The following is a 21,557-nucleotide window of genomic DNA, read 5'->3' as shown; positions in this document are numbered from 1 at the left end:
CCAGTTATCTCCCCATGCACACCCAACATAGAATTATGAAATAGGGAAAGGACAACCAAAAGACATAACCCATTAAAATAAAAACACATTAACAGGTTATAAGTAACCATCACGGTTCCATGGCAATTCTATCCAGGTCTGTATTGCTGGTACCCCCACTCCTGGGCCAGGGGGTGATTGATTAGGACCCAGTTCTGCATCTCAGGAATGGTTCACAGGTTCCTATTTCTTCACTGCTCCTGGCTCCACCTTCTGAAACATTCCTGTTTTCCTGTAAGAAATGACTTATTTCTACTTCCAAAAAGCTTCTTTAGCCTACTTCTGCTCATAGGAAAGCAGGCACCCAGAGACCTCTTTTCCTCTGAATAATTTCTGACTTGCCTTTGTGCTTATGAGGAAAATTCTCTTTAAAACCTTGTGGATTTCCTAAGAATCCCATAGAACCCCCGCCCCTAAAACTCACGTCCACATTTTTTTTCAAGACAGACCTCTACTTCGGGCCAAATGTCACGCTGCCATGAGATCACACATTTAGGTGTCTCAGAGCCCCTTTTGCCCTGCTGAGAAGGTCTGTGAGGCACCACGTTAAATGTTACCAAGGTATTTACACGGAGGCCATTTTTTTTTTCCTATAAAAATGTTTTCTTCCAACTGAGGAGACTGAAGGTAAACAGTTCTATTTTCCAATCTCGCACATTCTGGCTCTTCCCTATCTTCTCCGCATAATGCTTATGAGCTAGATCACTCGGGTTTTAGCACACCTCTCTCTTGCAGAATGTTATATGCAGCTAGAAGCACTCAACAAACACTTTCCGCCTTCTGCCTGGAGACCTCCGCAGCTGGATTCAGCTTTCACTGTGGGCATTTTCAGTCTTCTGTCTGCTGCTGCTGCTGTCTTGCTGCTATATAATATGGGTTCCCTTTCCCCCAACTGCTGCATAGTTTCCTCATCACTTTTTCCACCTCCACTCACATTTTGCATGCGATTTTCCCAGTTTTTGCTCATAGCTACCTCACTGCTTTTCACCTGCTCTCTGGTCCCCAAACCATGGCTGAATGTTTCAGGTTTTGCAGCATGCTACTTCTAGCAGCAGTTTCTGGATCAGTTAGTTTCTGCTATGCTGTGCTGGGGCTCCCTGTGCCAAGCCCTCTTGCACAGTGCCTTCCAAGACGCTCGCATTATCACTTTTTTCCTCACATCATCATATTAGTTGATGTCCCATTGGCCAAAGCAAGTCCCCTGGCCACGCTCCAATTCAAGGAGTTGGAAAACAGTCTATACCTCTTGAGGGGAAGAACTGCGAAGAACGTGTAGTGAATTTTTCTTTCAAACTTCCCCAGAAGAGTATGTACAGATCTGGGGAGGAAGAATGAGGGCACTTGGGAGGCCAGGTCAAGAAAATAGGATGTGAACTGGTGGTCATCACATCCTGGAAATAATCTAACAATTTGATGTTTTTATAGTTCAGAGACTATGAGGTGCCAAAAAAGTAAAATTAATAGCAATTACTTATCGAGGTTCCTCTATTAAAGTTCTAATATATACCAGGTTCATGAAAATGCTATACATATATTAGTATCTTTTTGCTATAAGTGGAAATGTCTCTTCCATAAGAATTTTTCCCTTCGAATAGCCATCCCTTGACCATTATTTGTAGGGTACTTAAATATAATGAGCTTCTCTTTCTTTGTCTTTAGAATTAAGGCATGGATGCAAGATAATCGCTAGTCTTTCTGTTTCTCTGACATAATTATTGGATTGATTGAACAGAGAACCAATAAATAACTTTCCCTTACCCATCCGATTTCTATTCCCATTGAAATAGAAGGAAAAAACAGAGGCCAAACTGTTACCTTTGTCACCAATAAAGACGAGGTTGAAGGAAGTGGCTTCATTGATGGGGAACTGTGCTTTATGTCCCTGAACCTTGAGTTAGATGCACGTACCCTCCCCATCAGCTGACCTCTCCACTCCGACCCAGGAGCACAGCGGAGGAGAACATGGGTTCTCAGTGGTAAGCCACCTTTCAAAAGAAAGAGGGAAGAAGAGGCTGGGCTATCATGGGCAGTTTCTCCTTGGAGATTGACCAATCAAATAAGCAACTCTGTGCTCTTTGGCAGGAGGAAGTGGGGAGAGAGGTCTACAGGGAGGGAAATGTCAGAGTGGTGACAAATGTTTCTTCTTATCAATGCATACACCACATACCCTCAAGTCTTCTCATAGCTTCAGTGCAGGATTGAGTGGACAGAACATGAACATAGGATCTGGACAGATGTGGGCTTAGATCCTAGCCCTCTCACTTACTAATGGAATGGATTGGATACAGGGAACTTAAATTTTCTGGGATCCAATTATTAGTCAATTGAAAATTTTGTCTCCTCACGAAGTTATTATGAAGGTTATTGATGGATTGTGTATCAATCAGTTGTCTGGTAAAGGGACGGGCTTAAATCGGACACTCAGTTTGTCACCGACATCAGTTTTTCCTTCCCTGCTTTACTTAGTAGGTTTGATCACAGAGGGTTGTTGATCAACATGCAGTTTACCATGATTAAATTCTTGGCTTTTATCTAATTTCTTACTAACTTCTGCTGCAACCTGTGAAGAGAATGAGAGGAATATCCGTAGTTGGGAATAACTGAGGTAAGGTTTGAAATTTTAACCCTGAGGCAAAAGATGCATTTGAAAACAAAGTGTATCACCGCACAGTTCAGAGATGCTAATAATGACAATCTGAGAGTTACCAATAAACTGTATGCAAAGTCCTCTCTTTAAAGAGTGGAGTACATCGATATGTTTTAGAAGAGGATTTCCAACAAAAATGAGTGAACCCCTTTCCTGTTTGAAGGGAGAAGATTCAGTTAGGCAAAAGTCACTTCCATGGAAAAACCTGCAGTGATGACGTTGGATAACAGATTCCTCTGCACTTAGGTAAAAATTGTCAGTTAGAAATATTAATTTTTTCCTTGAATAATTGAAGAGGAGTAAGCAGCCAACAGGATTAGAATCAGTGGCTCACAGGACTTTGTCTCAGAGAAAGAGGAACAGGAAAAAATATCTACAGACTACTTGGGTTGGTCCTTAATTATGAGTTGGGAAAGAAAAGTTCATTAATGATTCTTGAAAACTCTATTGATTACTCTATTGATTTCCCCTTTTTAAGAAACTACCCTGTGGGATACATGTAAAATATGAAAGTTTAATCAAAGTCATATTGGGTTGAACATTTATTCCCCACGATGTTTTTTTTTTTTTCTACAAAGATTTCTTCTATATTTTCCAGTCATAAATTTGTTTCACATTCAAGGGACAAACCCAAATCAGATGTAGAATACAGTAACTGGTTTTGTTTGTAAATCCACATACAGATAAGAGTGGAAAAACTTTTACAGATGATTCAGACCTTGACCCTGGAACTCTATTGTCTTTACTCTCTCCCTTACCAAGCTCATTCATTAGCCTTTCCTCTGTTACCTCTTCCATGCTCCCGACTGTAAAATTTCTATTCCCAAGAATCAGTGCTTGGTCATTTCAACAGTTGGGTCAATTCTAACTACAGTGACTCTTTTTTATAAGAGAATTATCTGTGAACATTAATTCTTTGGACTTTTGGCAAGTTGTAATGAGTTACTCCTTCTGTCTGATAGAGTAACAGAACTTCTAATAATGAAAGCATTGTAGTGGGGAATGTAGGGGAAATTCTGAAGTGAGGAAATTATTATGAAATAGAAGGTAATTGTTTAATGGTGCCAAGGTTTTCATGTGTTCATTCAGATCTGAGTTATTAGATGCTAATAATTGTTGCAGATATAAAACTCGATTGAGAAAAAGTATGGTCTGAATGCTTGGGTCCGTCAAAATTCACATGTTGAAATCCTAACCCCCAATAGGTCTTTGGAAAGCAGTTAAGTCATGAGGGTGGGCGCTCATGAATGGGGATGGTACCTTTATAAAAGAGGTCCCAGAGAGCATGCTTGTTCCTCCTGCATTGTGAGGATACAGGAAGAAGACAACCATTCATAAACTGGGAAGCTAGCCACCACCAGACACAGAACCCAACCATGCTGGCACCCTGATCTCAGACTTCCGGCCTCCAGAGCTATAAGAAATAACTTTCTGCTGTTTATACCTGCTTGTGGTATGTTATAACAGCTCAAACGCACTCAGACAGGGATTATTTCCTAGAAGATTAAAGATGTCTTTCTTTTTCTTTTCAAATTTTTATTTAAATTCTAGTTAGTAAGCATGCAGTGCAATATTGGTTTCAGGAGTAGAATTCAGCAACTCATTGCTTACATACATTACCCAGTGCTCTTCGTAAGTGCCCTCCTGAATGCCCACCACCCATCTAGCCCATCTCCCACACACCTCCCTCCATCAAGCCCTCAGTTTGTTTTCTCTCTTTTAGAGTCTCTTATGATTTGGTTCCCTTTCTCTCTCCCCCCGCATATGTTTATCTGTTTTGTTTCTTAAATTCCACATATGAGTGAAGTCATATGGTATTTGTCTTTCTCTGACAGACTTATTTTGGTTAATACATAATACACTCTAGTTCCATCCATATTGTTACAAATGGCAAGATTTCATTCTTTTTGATAGCTGAATAATATTCCAATATATGTTATATAGGTATTTTATATATAAATATATGTTTATATGTATTTATTTATATACGTTATATATATTTATATCATATAAAATATATAATTTTATATATAATATATAATAAAATAAAAATATATGTTATACATATTTTTATATATTATTTTCTAAAAGATTTTGTTTATTTATTTGAGAAGAGACAGTGAAAGCATGAGAGAGGAGAAGGGCAGAAGGAGAAGCAGACTCCCGTGGAACTGGGATCCCAATGCAGGGCTCGATCCCGGTACTCTGGGATCATGACCTGAGCCGAAGGCAGTTGCTTAGACAACTGAGCCATCCAGGCACCCTATTTTATATATTATTTATATATACATATGAATGTGTGTATATATACACACACACATAGAGAGAGAGAGAGTGATTAAAAAGTGGAGACTATTTGCCCTTTTAAATTAGATTCCCCAAAAACGCTTTGGAAAGACTCTTGGCTTTGCTTTAGTGAAGAGGGGAAGAAACATTTATTATTATTTCTTCTAGCTTCAGACTTTTATAATTAGAATCCATCTCAAATAACACTCCTCAGACTCTCATGTTATGCTTTGAGTGAACTGCAAAAAATTAAACCACTAAATGTGTTCTTGCCAGTGTACTTTGGATCCAACACAGCTTCTGTTTCTGATCTTTTAAATTAACCTTTGCAGTAGTAAGAAGATAAGTCTTTTTAGGAACTCCTTCTATTTTAGCCTGTAATTATCAGAAGTTCAAAGAAGGATTTTTACCTCTTAGATCTGTTATTTTTAAAATCAAGACATAGAGCCGAATACCAGGTTTTACTCATTTGAGTGAAATTGTTTGTGAATCTGAATCAACCTGTTTGGGACAGCACACTTGTCGCCTGCTTAGCGTTGTGTTCCTATGTTGTGTCCTGGAAGGTAACTGCTAACTTACCACGGCATAGGACCTATGGGACTTCCTGGCCCCACTGACTGGGCAGGAGGGTCAAGAAGGGAGCACGCAGGGCAACCATACAGGGCTGTGCAGACTGGGCCCAGTACAAGACGCCACAAAGATGAGAGAGACTGGAAGTCCATCCCGTGTCCAGTTTGCCAGACGCTGTGCCTGGTGCAGGGCTGTATCACTGAGAGAAAGGGGCACCTTTCTAGCATTCACCATGATGTCATATGGTCTATACACAAAGGCTCATTAAGATGCCATATGGTCTAGTGGTGGATTTAGACATAAAGACACATTCTGATTTGTAATAATCATTTTATGTTTATAAGACTTAATATATGGCTATAAGATCAGGACCTAGGACATACAGATTATATGACCTGAAAATCAGAACATGGACACTTCATTATTTAAGTAAGGGAGTCGTTACCCAAAAGTCCTTATTTGGAACTGTCTCTCATGGGGCAGGATATTTTTAGTTTCCTTAATAGCTGATAACTTTATACAAAGTCTGTGTGTGCATGTGTATGTCTCCCTCTCTCTCTAAATATGCTCTTTTTTTAGTTCTCATTGAAACAAGAAACCTAAACTTTCTGAACTCAAATAAAGAGGAATACAGTCTCTAAAGATATTTCTTTGTCTTAAGTACAGAAAGGAAGCTCCTTCCATCCTTTTGAATTTATTCCCCTCCTGTAATCTACAAGCTGATTTTGGTAATAAACCTCACATGACTGGCGCATTGCCTTGCATTGAACTGTGTATCTCCAAGTCTGAAGTTTCTCACTACTTGTAAAAAATACTTCAACACATTGCTATGAAAAAAGGAAAGGTTTTGTTTTCTGGAAATAGGCAAAATTTACTTAGTGTATGTATTGCTCAATGTATAATAATATATGATTACATAAAGACCTCCTTTTTAAAAATTTTTTTATTTACTTGACAGAGAGAGATCACAAGTAGGCAGAGAGGCAGGCAGAGAGAGAGGAGGGAGCAGGCTCCCTGCCAAGCAGAGAGCCCAGTGCTGCAATGCGGGGCTCCAGCCCAGGTCACTGGGATCATGATCTGAGCCGAAGGTAGAGGCTTTAACCCACTGAGCCACCCAGGTGGCTAAAGACCTCCTTCAAAATTAGTTCCTTCTTTAAAGACCTTATCTCCGAAAACATTTGCATTCTGAGGTGCTGGGATTACGGCTTCAATACAAGAATTTGGGTGGGTGATATAATTTAGCCCGAAACAATGCATGAACAGTTTTGTTCTTATTCCCCTCAGTAGGCAAAAAGTTTCTGTTGTCTGATCAGAGATACGGCCCTGTGCTCTGTTTATGACTGGTTCCCTTACAAGCAAGTAGGAATGTTCATGTTGATTCTTTGTAGCATCCAGTATGTAGGTTCTTTGTATATCATAACCCCCACTCATTGACCTTCTGAAGTATGTACAAACCTGCCTTCTGAAGTATGTACAAACCTGCCTTCTGAATCTTTTCCTCTTTCCGAATCTTTCCCTGTCAAGTTTGTTCATCACTCAACCTGAGGACTGTTGTAAGTTGTCCAGAACTGCATTGTGTTTATGAATCGGAAGCTGTCATGATAATTATCTATGGAATTGGTCACAAGTTAGGGTGTGCACTGAAATCACCCGAGGATCAACTTAGAAGTCCTGAGCTGGAAACTCTAGGGGCTCAAACATCTGTAGTGTTTGTAGCTTTCCAGAAGATTCTATTGCCTCCTAAAGTCTGAGAACCCCTGAGCTACCATCACTTCTCTGTTCCTGTATTTTTTGGTACATAAAATCTAATTGCCCAATGAAAGAAGGCTTATGTAATTTCCCCTTCCTTCCCTGTAGGACCTTGTTCTCAGGACACATGATATGCATGCCTGAAAAGGAAAGTACAAGACTGAAGCAGACTTCTGGTTGTTGGTCATAAAATTTCAATTGAATTCTTCATCTCCATGTGACTTAAAGCAGGATCTATTTTAGCACTTTATGAATACAATTTATTTTAATAACTTTATGAATAAATTTACAAATTTATGGATACAAAAAATGTATTACATTTTTCTTTATCATCGTGAGATAGGATGGTCGATAGAATTGTTTCATTTTCTTTCTCATTTATCATAGTTTCCTTTTTAAGATCTCACAGTACGGAATCAGGCTACTGGATGTGTCGGTTAATTTGGTGTTCTTTCAGGGCCTGCTTCTATATTTTGGTATAACTACATTTTAACCTTTTGGGCAACATTCTTCGAAATAGCAGCTTCGTGGTTCACTTTTTTTCTCTATTTTTTAAATTTACATTTTATTTTTTCCCCCAACTTTTTATTTACATTTCAGTCAGTTAACATACATGCAATATTAGTTTCAGATGTAGAATTTAGTGATTGATCACTTACATACAATACCCAGGGCTCATCACAAGTGTCCTCTTTTATACCCATCACTCAACCCACCCCCCTTGCCCACCTCCCCTCCAGCAACTCTCAGTTTGTTCTCTATAGTTAAGAGTCTGTTTCCTGGGGGCGCTTGGGTGGCTCAGTTGGTTGAGCATCAGACTCTTGATTTTGGCTCAGGTCATGATCTCAGGGTCCTGAGCCCTGCATCGAGCTCTGCAGAGCTCTGCATCGGGCTTCCTGCTCAGTGGGGAGTCCGCTTCTCTTTTTCCCTCTCCCTCCACCCCTGCCTGCATGCTTGCTCTCTTTTTCTGTCTCTCAGATAAATAAAACCTTTTAAAAAAAAAGTTCATTGTAGAGTTTAAATACTAACCCTTTATCAGATATGACATTTGCAAATAGCTTCTTTCATTCCATAGGTTGCCTTTTAGTTTTGTTGATTGTTTTCTTCTCTGAGCACTAGCATTTTATTTTGATCAAGTCCCAATAGTTTATTTTTGTTGTTGTTTCCCTTGCGTCAGGAGACATATCTTGGTAGAAGTTGCTATGCTTCTTGTCAGAGTTTACTGCCTGTGTTCTCCTCTAGGATTTTGATGGATTCCTCTTGTTGGTTGAACTTCTGTTGTAGTTTTCCTAATGCTTGCTCTCTGGCTACCAGGAGGCATCTGGGTCCATGCGACCAACTCAGTCTGGGGTGGGTTGGTAAGAAAGGCTGGTAAGAAGGCAAAGTAAAGGCCACATTCTTGTCTACACCTCCATGGAGAATCTTTAATTCCCCACACTGTTCCTTTCATTCTCCTCACTTAATTGTGGACTTGAGCCTTCATATGAGCTTAGTCCTTCGCTTGATTTAGGACCCATGCTTTTATGGTTTTCAGGTCTTGAGAAGGAATGATTATCTCTGAACATCTTCTTCCAAGGCCATTTTCTGTATGATTGATGTGTGTTTTTCTGCTCATATTATGAATGAGATGATCCCTCCAAATAGTTTTTTGGGGGCTTTAGAGGAGCAATAAAGAGCATGGGACCTGTCTAGGACTAGTGGGAGACCAGCAAACAGATTTCTAATATGTTGTGTGTGGTGTTTTACCTTAAGAAGCCATTCATCACCTTCCATTGTAGTGCCTCCTAAGTCTTGGCCAAGAAGCAAGGATGACACCTATTCTTACCTGGTTCATCAAATATACCCATTCTCTGTACCATCTACCTGTTGCATAGTAGAATATATTGGATACTAATTTAAGCAGATGGATACAGTTCAACTCCGTACCAGCTAACTAATGTACTTTGTCCAGGTCACATAAGGTTGTTAAATGATTGCAATATATATGTCTTAAAGAAGGGCCTTAAGAAATTAGTCCTTTAAGCAAATAATATTTATAGTTTTATGGATTGTATTTAATTATAAAATCTACATGGGCATCATAAAAACTTTGGAAAATACAGAAAAGCATATGGAAGGAATTAAAATCATTTATAATTCTACGATTTGAAGAAACCAACTACTAACATTTTGATGAATATTGTTCACATCCTTGTTTTAGGATGTGTGTGTAGTAGTGTTTCACATCTCCTTCTCTTCACCTACTTTTTCTACCTAAGATGGTATTTATACTTTCCTACCATCAGATAGCCTTCTACACTGTGCTGGTTTAGCAGATAATACCTCATTTTTGCACACTTAGAGTATTTCTGAATTTCTGTAAAAAGAGCAATGTGGTGGAAATATTTACAGCAAGGGGCTTCACACACTCCTGCATAAATTTTTAGAATAAATGTGCATGGGACAAAACAAATACACATTTTAAAAGATTGTGATACATATTGCTAAAAAAGATTCTATCAATCTGCTCTCCTATCAGCATTTTTTCAGAGTTCCCAGAATCCTCACCGATTTTCAAACATTATTATTATTATCATCATCATCATTATTATTTTTATTTTAAATCCTGGCAACTTGGTGGGTGAAAAAAATTGCAGTGCTTAAAATTTTATTATATATTTTATATTAAATTTTTAATAGTGAAGTCCTTCATGACTCACTTTTATATATTTACCGAAGAAGTTTTGTGTAGTGGTTAAGTACAGCTGCTCTGGGGCCCAAGTGTTCCCTTCCGGGCAACCATGGGTAAGCTCTTTTATCTCCCTGTGTTCACGTACCAGCTCTGATAATGGTAATACTTACTTCATGGAGTCTGTATGAAGATTAAAGAGGTTATCACATGACAAGTGCCTAGAAAGCACTTGGTATTACAGTAAGCAACTGATACATATCAGTTACTCTTACGTTCTCTAGCATTTAGATTTCTTCATGTATGTGTTGCTTTTTCATTGTCTTTATTTGGGCAAGTGGTTTTGATTTTGTTTTGTTCTAGCACGAGGTTTTAGTTTATTAAGTACGTTAATCCACTACCTGCATATATTGCAATTTCTCCCAATTTATGGTTTGCCTTTAAGTTTTGTTCAAGGTGTGGACATTTTGGGTATCAGGAAATTCAGGCTAGGGGATGGCATAGTTTTGGTCCAGCCTGGGTCTTTTTTCTGTCCCTAGGCCCTGCCTGTAGGAAAGTTACATCCTTATCACTGGGAAAGTCCGGTATTGATTCTTGTCACCAGATAGCAGAAATGACATTTGGAAGCAGGATATTAAAAATCATTATCTTGGAATAAAACTTCAGCTTAATTTATGTAAATGATGATAGCAGATGACAGGTCATGGATAATATTTCACCACTTCCCAATTATGACTAAATCCAACTCGTCAGCATTCTATAGTGAGATAAAATTAATTTCTTCAACTTGAGAGAAGCTTTTAATTTGAGATCAAGATCCCTCATAGATTGAGCGTCCATTAAGTGCTACTACATTTTCCTTCTTTTCTGCAAATTACACAGTAGGAGGATAATCTTTGTAGCCACAAAATCTTGTGCACAGGGGGAGCATGTTCAGTATTTTCGCATTTATATGTGCTACTAAAAATGAAAGTTTTTCACTTCCCTGGAAAAAATGTGGACATAGAGAACATTATTTTCCCTTTCTATGTAGCAATGAATTAGAATCACCCTTGCGAAAACACAGAAATTCTGCTAAGCTGCCAACTTGTTTCAAAAAGTCATTAAAAGTACAATATTGCAGACAACACCTGAATGTGTACATGGACACACAATTCTGATATGAAAGTAACATCTGTGTTCATCTGTGTATATGCCTGTTCCACATCCAATTTATACTCCTCCCAGATTCGCTCAGTCTCCACTACACCCTAGTTCTTGGCTCTCTGATCAGTGAAGAACCAAGAACCCAGCTGCTTCCTCTGTCGCCTCATCCCCTAACACTGCCATTCATTTCAGCCTCCCCTGAGGACCAGACTTTGGCAAGGCCTCTGTAACATCTGCTACGTGAGGGCCACTGCAGCTCCAGTGTATGGGAGTGACCTGATGCTCCCACAGAGGCTTACGTGCCCTCATGCCTGGTTTCACAGCAGCACCAGGTCATCGATATAGGACTTGCTTTCCCCAGTGGCAGCCCTGAGGAGTAGTGGGGTTTTAATGTTCATTGGCTGAATATTGACCAAGAAGAGACAGGAGATAGGCAGGAACCAACAAATTTATTTCCTTTATGTCATTTATGACTCCTTTTTCTCCTTCTCATGGACTATTCCAGGTGCCATGACTCAAGGTAGTCTTTCTGGAGACTTCCAGTTGACTAAGCAACTGACTATGTTGTTTTGTGAAGCTGTAGCAGCTCGGTATTTGTCTCTGTTCTTTCCCACCTCACTTCCCTGTTCCCCCTCACCCTGGTGGCCCTGGGATTGTATCACGAGTAATATGTTGGCACATAAAATTTTCTTCCGACTGCTTTCTTGGGAACCTGAGATAAGGCAGCATCTGAGATCTTTCATATACATTTAAATAAATATTTTATATTTAAGTACAGTGTTTAGCATTCAGGTATGAATAAAATACCAGCATGTGCATAAAAACAACAACAAAAGTACAAATATTGCTACTGTGTAATGGTTAAATCAGAGTGTTATATTACTGCTACTAGGGTTATGTATGATTGAAATTTTTCATATTAAAGAAATTTTCAAATAGTTTTGTTAATGATAATACTACAGACCTTGGGAAAAACTGAACATCTTGTTTCCGACACTTCATCTGGTTATGCTACGTGATTGCCGCCTAGATGGGTATCTTCTTTCTGCCCATCTCTCCTACTTACTAAAATCACATTAAACACTTGCTTATCTCTTTCACTTTTAGTATCTCCCATCAGAATATATTTTCGATGTCACCCCCTCAAACAGGCACTCAAACTGAAATCTGTATCAATGATAATGAACAGAGAAGCAAGGAAATTTCAACGTCCAAATTTTATACTTCCTCATTAGATTTTTGTCTTTATTTTGTTGTTTTACTTCAAGCATGTTTTACTTTTATAACATTTTTAAGAAAAAACATTTTTTAAAAATTTTACTTGTTTATTTGACAGAGAGAGATCACAAGTAGGCAGAGAGAGAGGCAGAGAGAGAGGGAGAAGCAGGCTCCCTGCTGAGCAGAGAGCCAGATGCGGGGTTCCATCCCAGGACCCTGATATCATGACCTGAACCAGAGGCTTAACCCATTGAGCCACCCAGGCTCCCCAGGAAAACATTTTAAACCAATGATTTATATGTTAACTGTTTTAAGGACTCTTTGGAATCTTGGGACCAGCCATGCTCAGCTGTTGCTGAAATAGACCAAAAATACACAGCCCTTAGAGCTGCTCCTACAACCTTGGCAGTACATTGATTGTCCTTATTTTAAAATCTTTATCCTTGCAAGTATTTTCTTCTTCTTTTTCCTTTCTCTGTGCCTGTTTTGACTTGGGATTATTGGAAAGCATAAGGCAAGCAAAAGTGATTGGTTCCTCATGCAATCTGAAATTTTACATTGCTGACTGAGTTCCGAGCTGCAAATGTCTCATGGGCTTTCGTGAGGAAGCACGGCTGTGTTCACGCCTCTCGGTCACGTTAGTCCTTTCCTTGTGAGCAAAATGTCATAGAATATTTAGCTCCTGTGGTATATGTGTTGCCTGCAGCCGGGCATAGAGAACTGGCAGCGCTGGGCAGAAGTTTCCTTGTTTTGAGCTTCAGTGCTCTCAATGAGAGTATTTTGACTCGCTCAAGGAGTTTAACCCCAGTCTCTACTTGTAGGCAAAATGAAGGACCGGCTAGCTGAACTTGTGGAGTTAACCAAGAACTATGACCAGCAGTTCGCAGACGGGGACGATGACTTTGACTCGCCCCACGAGGACATCGTGTTCGAGACGGACCACATCCTGGAGTCGTTGTACCGAGACATTCAGGACCTTCAGAACGAAAACCAGCTGCTGATGACCGACGTGAAGCGGCTGGGGAAGCAGAACGCCCGCTTCCTCACGTCCATGCGGCGCCTCAGCAGCATCAAGCGCGACACCAACTCCATCGCCAAGGACATCAAGGCCCGGGGCGAGAACATCCACCGCAAGCTGCGCGCCATGAAGGCGCTGAGCGAGGAGGCCGAGGCCCGGCACGGCCCCAACTCGGCGGTGGCGCGCATCTCGCGGGCGCAGTACAGCGCGCTCACGCGCACCTTCCAGAGCGCCATGCACGAGTACAACCAGGCCGAGATGAAGCAGCGCGCCAACTGCAAGATCCGCATCCAGCGCCAGCTCGAGATCATGGGCAAGGACGTCTCGGGCGACCAGATCGAGGACATGTTCGAGCAGGGCAAGTGGGACGTGTTCTCTGAGAACTTGCTCGCCGACGTGAAGGGCGCGCGGGCGGCCCTCAACGAGATCGAGAGCCGCCACCGCGAGCTGCTGCGGCTGGAGAGCCGCATCCGCGACGTGCACGAGCTCTTCTTGCAGATGGCCGTGCTGGTGGAGGAGCAGGCCGACACCCTCAACGTCATCGAGCTCAACGTGGAGAAGACCCTCGACTACACCGGCCAGGCCAAGGCGCAGGTGCGCAAGGCGGTGCAGTACAAGAAGAAGAACCCCTGCCGGACCCTGTGCTGCTTCTGCTGCCCCTGCCTCAACTAGCGGATCGGCCCGGCCGCCCACCCCACCCCGCCAGCAGTGGCCAGGAAACACCCCGGGGAAGATCTGGGGCTCCTCCACGCAGGGGTGAGTTACCCCAAGCCTTACGGACTTCGGTCCTTGGAGAAAGAAGAATTTTGAGGGGCGAGAATTCCCACCCTGCTTGGGTTTGGGAAGGGGCTGATGCCGTCCGGTGTTTCTTCAGTAAGGACAGACACCCACTGAAGTGTGAGGTCATCGTCCGGCACGTGGCCCCCTTTCCCTCTCCACGGAAGCGGGATAAAGAACTGACGCTGTAGCTTACTGTACCGTGAATGTCCATGGCATGCTTCCTAACGAAACTCTCAGGGGAAGTCAGTTCTGCATCCGCTGATAGTACGAGCTCGTTATCAAGGCTCAAATTCCTTCACCTTATCCTTAAAGTCCCTTGGTTCCGTCAATTTCACATGACCTGGATCTGGGGGAAAACTGTCCGTCTTTCATTTCTGATCCTTCATCTGGCTTATCCTGTGTGATTCCTGCCTCGATGCATACCTTCTTTCTGCCCACCTCCCCTACTTACCACATTTAACACTTATTATTTCCTTATCTCTTTCACTTTTAGTATTTTCCGTCAGAATGTATTTTGGATTTTTTTCCAAATATTTTTAAGCACTGAGTTTTGAACACGCACTCAAATGGAAGTATGTTACCCGTCATATTTTATATATTTTTCATAAATAATTTAAAATTTGTCTTTTTACTTGATAATACAAATGCACATAAATATGTAAATATAAAGTACTAATATTAACACATGTACAGAAGGACCAACTGGTTTAACTTGACTTTTGTAAATATGGTCTATAAATACCAAGAACAAGACTTGTACTGGTCATTGGTGTTGGTTTGCTTGTTTTGAGTTTATCTTGCTCCTATCTGCATAGTCACAATTCTATTTTGAACCACTCTGCGTTGGTTGTGGTGGTAGAGACAGATGTCAAAGGCTAAAATGCTGGGGCGCCTGGGTGGCTCAGTGGTTTGGGCTGCTGCCTTCGGCTGGGGTCATGATCTCAGGGTCCTGGGATCGAGCCCCGCATTGGGCTCCCTGCTCCGCAGGAAGCCTGCTTCCCTCTCTCTCTCTCTCTGCCTGCCTCTCTGCCTACTTGTGATCTCTGTCTGTCAAATAAATAAATAAAATCTTTAAAAAAAAAAAAAAGGCTAAAATGCATACAGAACTGGAGATGATAAAATAATGTCTTTATAAATACTTCTTTTGTTTTACTGTGGACCGTTTCATGTACTGAAAGGGAGTAACTTAAAATAAAATAATCATGTTTCTCAATTTAGCTTAATAAACATTACATTATAATATCCCCTTTGTGTATTTCTATCTTGATCACTTAGTTTGCTTTTTCAGTTATTATTCTTAAAAATTCTTTGGGGCGCCTGGATGGCTCAGTGGTTAAAGCCTTTGCCTTCGGCTCAGGTCATGATCTCAGAGTCCTGGGATCGAGCCCCGCATTGGGCTCCCTGCTCGGCAGAGAGCCTGCTTCTCTCTCTCCCTCTGCCTGCCTCTGCCTACTTGTGATCTCTATCTCTCTGTCAATTAAATAAATAAAATCTTAAAAAAAAAAATTCTTCTACTAGCTGCGCAAGGCTACAGCATCTAGATGGAACTCTGAAGAGAAGGGGAAAAGAGGAAAAAAGAATTCACTTGTGGGTGTCCCGCTTTCTTTCCCAAGTTACTTAAAATAGTTTAGCAAACCATCATGTTTCAGAGATTTGGTTTTGTTTGCAAAATTGTAATGCCCTTACCCATGTTTACCATGCTTTCTGTCTTTCTTCTGAGTCAACCCTTAACTGCTTTTACTTATTATTTACTAAATGAACAAGTTTACTCAGCAGTCAAAATTCTCGGGTCTTTCACACAGATTTTAAAAAGGAATAGAAAGAAGATCCTGTGAACTCTTTGGAACTTATGAACCTACTTAGGCCCATGAAATCTAGCTCTGCCCCTAATTTTAATTTCATGGTTAAATATGAGAATTGTGGAGACCAAGTTCACTGGGCTCCTCTCAGATTTCTCCCAATTTCTTTCCAGCTAACCCCATGGATATGTTTCACTTTTAACTGAATTTCCTCCCCCACCACCCCCCCAAAAACCTTCCCATGGCTCCATTGCTGTCTTTCTTTGTAGAAAAGTGATATTGTGATATTATTTATATAGACCATCAGCTAGTTTCCCTGAGAGAGAATGGTTCATGAATTTGACTTCTCTGAACATATACAGCATTTTCTTTGCCTAGAACCAATCATAAAAGTAAACGAGTTTGCAGGCTCTGTGTATTTTTTAATTCCCCACATTTCACATTGGAGAATTAAGTAAACACTTTAATTTACTAAGTGGTTAGTGAACTGTTGCCCATGACAAAGTAAGAATTTTTCTTCTTGCTTTTTAGTAACTCTCTGAGTGTTGCATAGTAGTTAAGAACACTGATTCATGACCTCCCCTCTCTCAGTTTAAATCCTAACTCTGCCTCATACTAGCTATATGATTTGGGCACATTTCTTACCCTGTTTGTGCCTCAGTTTCCTCATCTGTAAAGTGGACATAATAAGGCCTACTTCATCAAGGTGTTGTAAGAAGTAAAGGCTATCTATGTTCATTATTGTTATTATACAGCTTTTTGGTAGACTGAGAGAGCTAATTCTAATGGTAAGTTAATAGTTATTAACTTCTGAGAGAAAAAATGTTTATTTTTCTGTTGATAGTTTTTAACAAAATGGAATAAAGAAACCAAGACCTATCTTCTTTGAATATTAAGGCTTTTTTTTTTCTACCACATAAAAACCATTTTCACTATAGCATTTCTATTCCTTCGTATATCCAAACGTGTTCTGAAAAAGTAGTAGATGTTCCGCTTAAAATTAACAGTTAAGCAGGAAGCAGCTGTTCTGTTCAATTTGGCGAGGATGTTCTCCTGATCTTCCCAAGCTGTGAATCAGAAAGTGTTCAGTTCTAGAGGCCAAGTCACAACAGACTAACAGGAACAGCTGGCTTTTCCCACATCCTGCCTTGTTTCCCCCAAGCCCTTCCTGGCTCTGAGTGTCATTCTAAACAGTGTGTGAAATGCTGGTGTTTTCCTCAGGAAAGGGTACTCCAGTGCCCCCAAGAGGTGCTGCAGAGGTTGGCTTTACCCAATCCCACAATGCCCTCTTGGCAAACTCTGAAAGTTGACTTAGGGCAAGAAGAAAACTTTGTGACAAAGCCACTCATTTCATATACTAATATCATTTAATGTACAAAATGAAAGAACCAATCACAAAGAATAATAGATCCTTAGTGGGCAGAAGGTGGAAATCTATTTCTAAAGCTATTTTCACATGAGCAGTGACTCCTTCTAACTAGCCAAATGCCAAACCTTACAGTCACCACCACAAATTATAGGCAGTGACAACTCCAGAAAGATCAAAACTAAGAGAGATGCTCACCTATGATGCATCAGTACACAGGATAATGTGAGTTTGAATTTTTTAAAAGCCGATCAATAATTCAAAAGAGTTTGAACTGTGACATCACAGGAGTAAGCTTATGGCCTTTCAAGATAATGACTTTGAAAGAAAACAGTGTTCTTCTTGTGCTTCATATTTATTTAAAAACAGCCTTAATGCTTTATAGTTGAATGTCATATGCACATATGTTTCAGGCTCTACAATGTAAGATATCCTGTCTTGACAGGAACCTGCGGAAGATTGTGTACAGCTTAAAAATAATAAAATAGGGTAATTGTCATCTTGAATTTTATATATCAATTCCACCATTCTATTTCCACCATCAGACATTTCCACTCCTCTCTTTGAAATATAAACAGTATCTCTAATGCAGCATGAATTCACTCATTTGTAATCAGGATGATAGTTTGAAACATACAGTTGCTGTTAAAGTAACAGTTGATTTGCTTTTGATAGCAAGAATTGAGAATTCTTGCAACTAATAAAACGCGGCTATTAGAAAAGGAAATTGAAGAGGATCTAGAATGCAACCTCACCATCATATGAATATTGGGCATCTTTATTACCAGCATGTGTTATAAAGGAAGGATGAGATAGCCTTATACACTGGAAACTTCTACTGTAAAAATTATGTATATATTGGTAAGAAAGAAGGTTTTCTCACCCGATGATCTGGGTGAGAATATATAGGATGCCTTTAAACCAGTGATATCCTAAATATTGAGGAGTGAGAAACAACTCCCCAACACTATCATTGTCTAATTCTTTTTTTTTTTTTTTTTAAGTAGGCTCCATGCTGGGTGTGGATGCAAGGCTCGAACTCATGACCATGAGATCAAGACTTGAGCTGAGATCAAGAGTCAGTTAACCGACTTAACCGACTGAGCTACCCAGGTGCCCCTCTAATTTTTGATATTTATTTTGAAAGTATTTTAAGCCCCATTTTAATTATAAGCATCTTTAAGCCACTCTTGAATCTCTTCCATCTTTCCTGGTCTGTATCTCTACATTTGCAAGGTCTTAGAGGCAACTCTTTAGACATATCTGCCCTCTGTATCCAGGTATCCCACAATAGTCTCTAGAAGATACAAATAACAGCATGAAAATTATATTATATTATACATATATAATATAATATATAATAATATAAAATATTAGTCCGGGGGCTCTGAGAAGTCGACTCCAAGAGGGAATCCAACATGCAAAACTTTAATTCACAGAAATGCATTACAGAGACACTAAGAGATAAATCAAAGCTACCATAGTGTCCCTGCAGCGCTCAGTCATGGAGGGTGGAGAGGGGCTTGGTGGAAATGGATGGATTTCAGCGCCCATATCTCAGGCCTGCTGGCCAGTGAGTGAGGTGTGTTCTTCTGGCCAACAGTGCCCTTCTCTTCACCAAGCAACCTGGGCTTCCTCTGCTGGACTGCTTTTTGATTTTTAAGGGCAGACAGTATCATCTTATTTGTTTTTTAATCTTAGTGTTTTGCTGGTTTCATAGTACTCGATGTTCGTGGTCAGAATGCAGAATAGAAATACTCAGAATTTGCTTTCTGTTATGAACGACTTTGTGTACATCTTTAAAAAATGTGTTGGAGGGGTGCCTGGGTGGCTTAGTAGGTTAAGCCTCTGCCTTCAACTCAGGTCATGATCCCAGGGTCCTGGGATCAAGTCCCACATCGGGCTCTCTGCTCAGTGGGGAGCCTGCTTCCCTTCTCTCTCTGCCTGTCTCTCTATCTTGTTGTGATCTCTCTGTCAAATAAATAAATAAAAATCTTTAAAAAATGTGTTGGGGCACCTGAGTGGATCAGTCAGTCAAGCGGAGGACTCTTGGTTTTGGCTCAGGTCATGATTTCAGGGTCCTGGGGTGAGCCCTGAGTTGGGCTCTGCACCCAGTGGGGAGTCGGCCCGAGGATTTTCTCTCTCCCTCTCCTTCTACCCCTTCCCCTGCTCTCACTCGCACGTTCTCTCTCTCTAAAATAGATAAATAAATCTTTTTTAAAAATTTTAAGTAAAAAATGTGTTTATTTTATAGCATAAAGCCCAATATCTCATCTTCGTGCCCGGTGGAAAGTCTGTGCGGGGTGCTGGGCCTATGGGGGGGAGGAGGCCAGCATCCTGAGAATAGGGGAGGACTTGGTGAGCTGCGGAAGGTAGGTTTGGAAAACAAACTGCATGAGGGAAAACAACTCATCCAAGAGAACGGTCAATTTGAAAGGGCTATGCAGAGAGAGAATGAAGGTCTGACTCACTAGGGAAGCCCGCAGAACCAGGGGCAAACCATGGCCCAGAGGGAAGTTTCCAGGTAAAGAGTTATTGAAGGTACAGACTCGGGTTGGATGCAAGGAAACTTGTAAAACTACGTTCTAATCTGGAAAGAATTATTTTCTTTTTATTCTTTCAGCCGTAGAAGATAAAGATTATTTTTTAAATCTGGGGTCACGATGTACTGGCTTGAGTTTCAGCTGTTCACACTCCTCTGTACTGCGGCATCTGGGAGGATAATTTAGGCAAAATCCCCTGTTCTTGGCTCCTAGGCAGAAAAGGCTGTTTCAGGGTGATGGCTTTGGACGCCAGTCTCGAACTGTCCTTCATCACTGACGTCTCTGTATAGATGAGGATGCCCTGTCAGACCTCAGCCCATTCTCCCAGGTATTTTAGGAGATCTATACATACAGACTCCTTAGAGAACTATATAATGCTTATTCAGTACAAAAATGTTCAACTGCACGTGTGCTCTGAGGGAATTGATGGCAAGGCCCCTCCTTTTCCTGCAGGAGTCAAAGACCAAGCAGAGACTGCTGTGACCCTAAACCGCCCTTTATTTTATCTGCAAGCTCAGCTGGGTTGCAAAGCCGCAGCCCTGCCCTGCCAACCCTCCCCCTGCACGGGCAGGGCAGATTCACTGTTGCGTGGGGTGCCCAGGTGCCTTCCGGCTGACAGCAGCTGGTGCTATAGCTTTTTCAAAACACAGCTTGGGATCACATCATGAAGAGCCTCTCCATGGGGAGGAGGATATACAAAGAACGTCACTCCTAGATGAAAAGAAATGATTTAGCCTTCGTGGGACACAGACAGGAATTTCTCTTGCAGCTAGGAATGTTTAACTAGTTCATTCTTTGGCCCTGCCCTGTGGGTTTACCCCAGTTTAATGCACCCTTAAAAGGGCAGAGATGAGGTAACACTATTTCTCTTCAGAATCTTCATCCCTATGTTGTAATCCAGTTCATGGAAGAAACCTGCCAAACAAGAAATGTGACTCAGTGGCAAGATGTTAAAACACGGCACTTCCCCAGGAGAAAGTGAAACTGTCTGGGAAAGGCAAGAAAGGGCCTGTTCTTGTAATGTTGGAACTCATCCCTAGGGGGGCCTCTTGTGTCTGGCACTCCGCATCAGCCATTATCAATATTTGACATAACTCGGCAACGAGTTCCCATGTCCGAAAAGCTTCATTAGCAAAAATTGGGCTCTTCGAGCTGCGAAGAGTCTCAGAGCTACATGGAAAACGGCCCTGCAGAAGAACACACCGTAGGGTGAGAATGGGGCCAAGAGCAGCCCAGTCCTTCTCCATACGAATCAAGAGATTTATAGGACATGTTTTTGGAAGGAATACTCTAGTAGCGTGAATGGATTTTAAATTTAAAATAAAAAGAAAGGGAGGAAGGATGACCTCTTCCTAGGATAGAAGGTGGGCCAGAAAGCAAGAGAACCCCAGGCATCCAGAAGTGCAGAAGTGAAACTGAGGATGAGTGTCAAAAGTGGACCAAAAATTAGAAAGGGAAAGCTGAAAATATAAAAAATAGATTTTCCTGCACGTGCATACCACACAGCCTTACTAAATCATCATGTGTGGGTTAAGGCCACTGAGAAAAAGCAGGAGGGCAATTTGTTGCTCCCCAGTGGTTGGTAGCACAAAAACACAGTTGCCTCATATCTGTTTCAGGATATTGGGTCAAATGAGTTAGCCACTCACTGACATGAGAAATGGTCCTGACTTCTGCCCTTGACTCTCTCTTCTCTGTACATTCTTTGTGGGCAACCTCATCCAGCCC

At 41.1% G+C, this 21,557-nt stretch overlaps 1 protein-coding gene across 6 annotated transcripts in view; it reads left to right on the top strand.

Moving 5' to 3' along the window:
* The window catches only part of STX11 (syntaxin 11), a 47,393-nt gene extending 32,398 nt beyond the window's left edge, over nt 1-14,995 (top strand). For 4 of the 6 annotated variants that reach the window (XM_032338032.1, XM_032338028.1, XM_032338027.1 and 1 more), the window contains one exon: nt 13,145-14,995. In XM_032338032.1, the coding sequence (XP_032193923.1) occupies nt 13,150-14,013 (864 nt within the window). In that variant the 5' untranslated portion in view covers nt 13,145-13,149 and the 3' untranslated portion in view covers nt 14,014-14,995. Of the gene's footprint in view, nt 1-1,702; nt 2,016-12,970; nt 12,976-13,144 lie in introns of those variants that run through there. The other 2 variants (XM_032338031.1, XM_032338030.1) reach the window with 2 other exon arrangements.
* The last annotated feature ends 6,562 nt before the right edge of the window (nt 14,996-21,557 follow it).

Source organism: Mustela erminea, chromosome 4, assembly GCF_009829155.1.
Source record: "Mustela erminea isolate mMusErm1 chromosome 4, mMusErm1.Pri, whole genome shotgun sequence".
Lineage (NCBI taxonomy): Eukaryota > Metazoa > Chordata > Mammalia > Carnivora > Mustelidae > Mustela > Mustela erminea.
The sequence above is the reverse complement of the archived record's forward strand: the minus strand, read 5'-3'. Positions and strand labels throughout refer to the sequence as shown.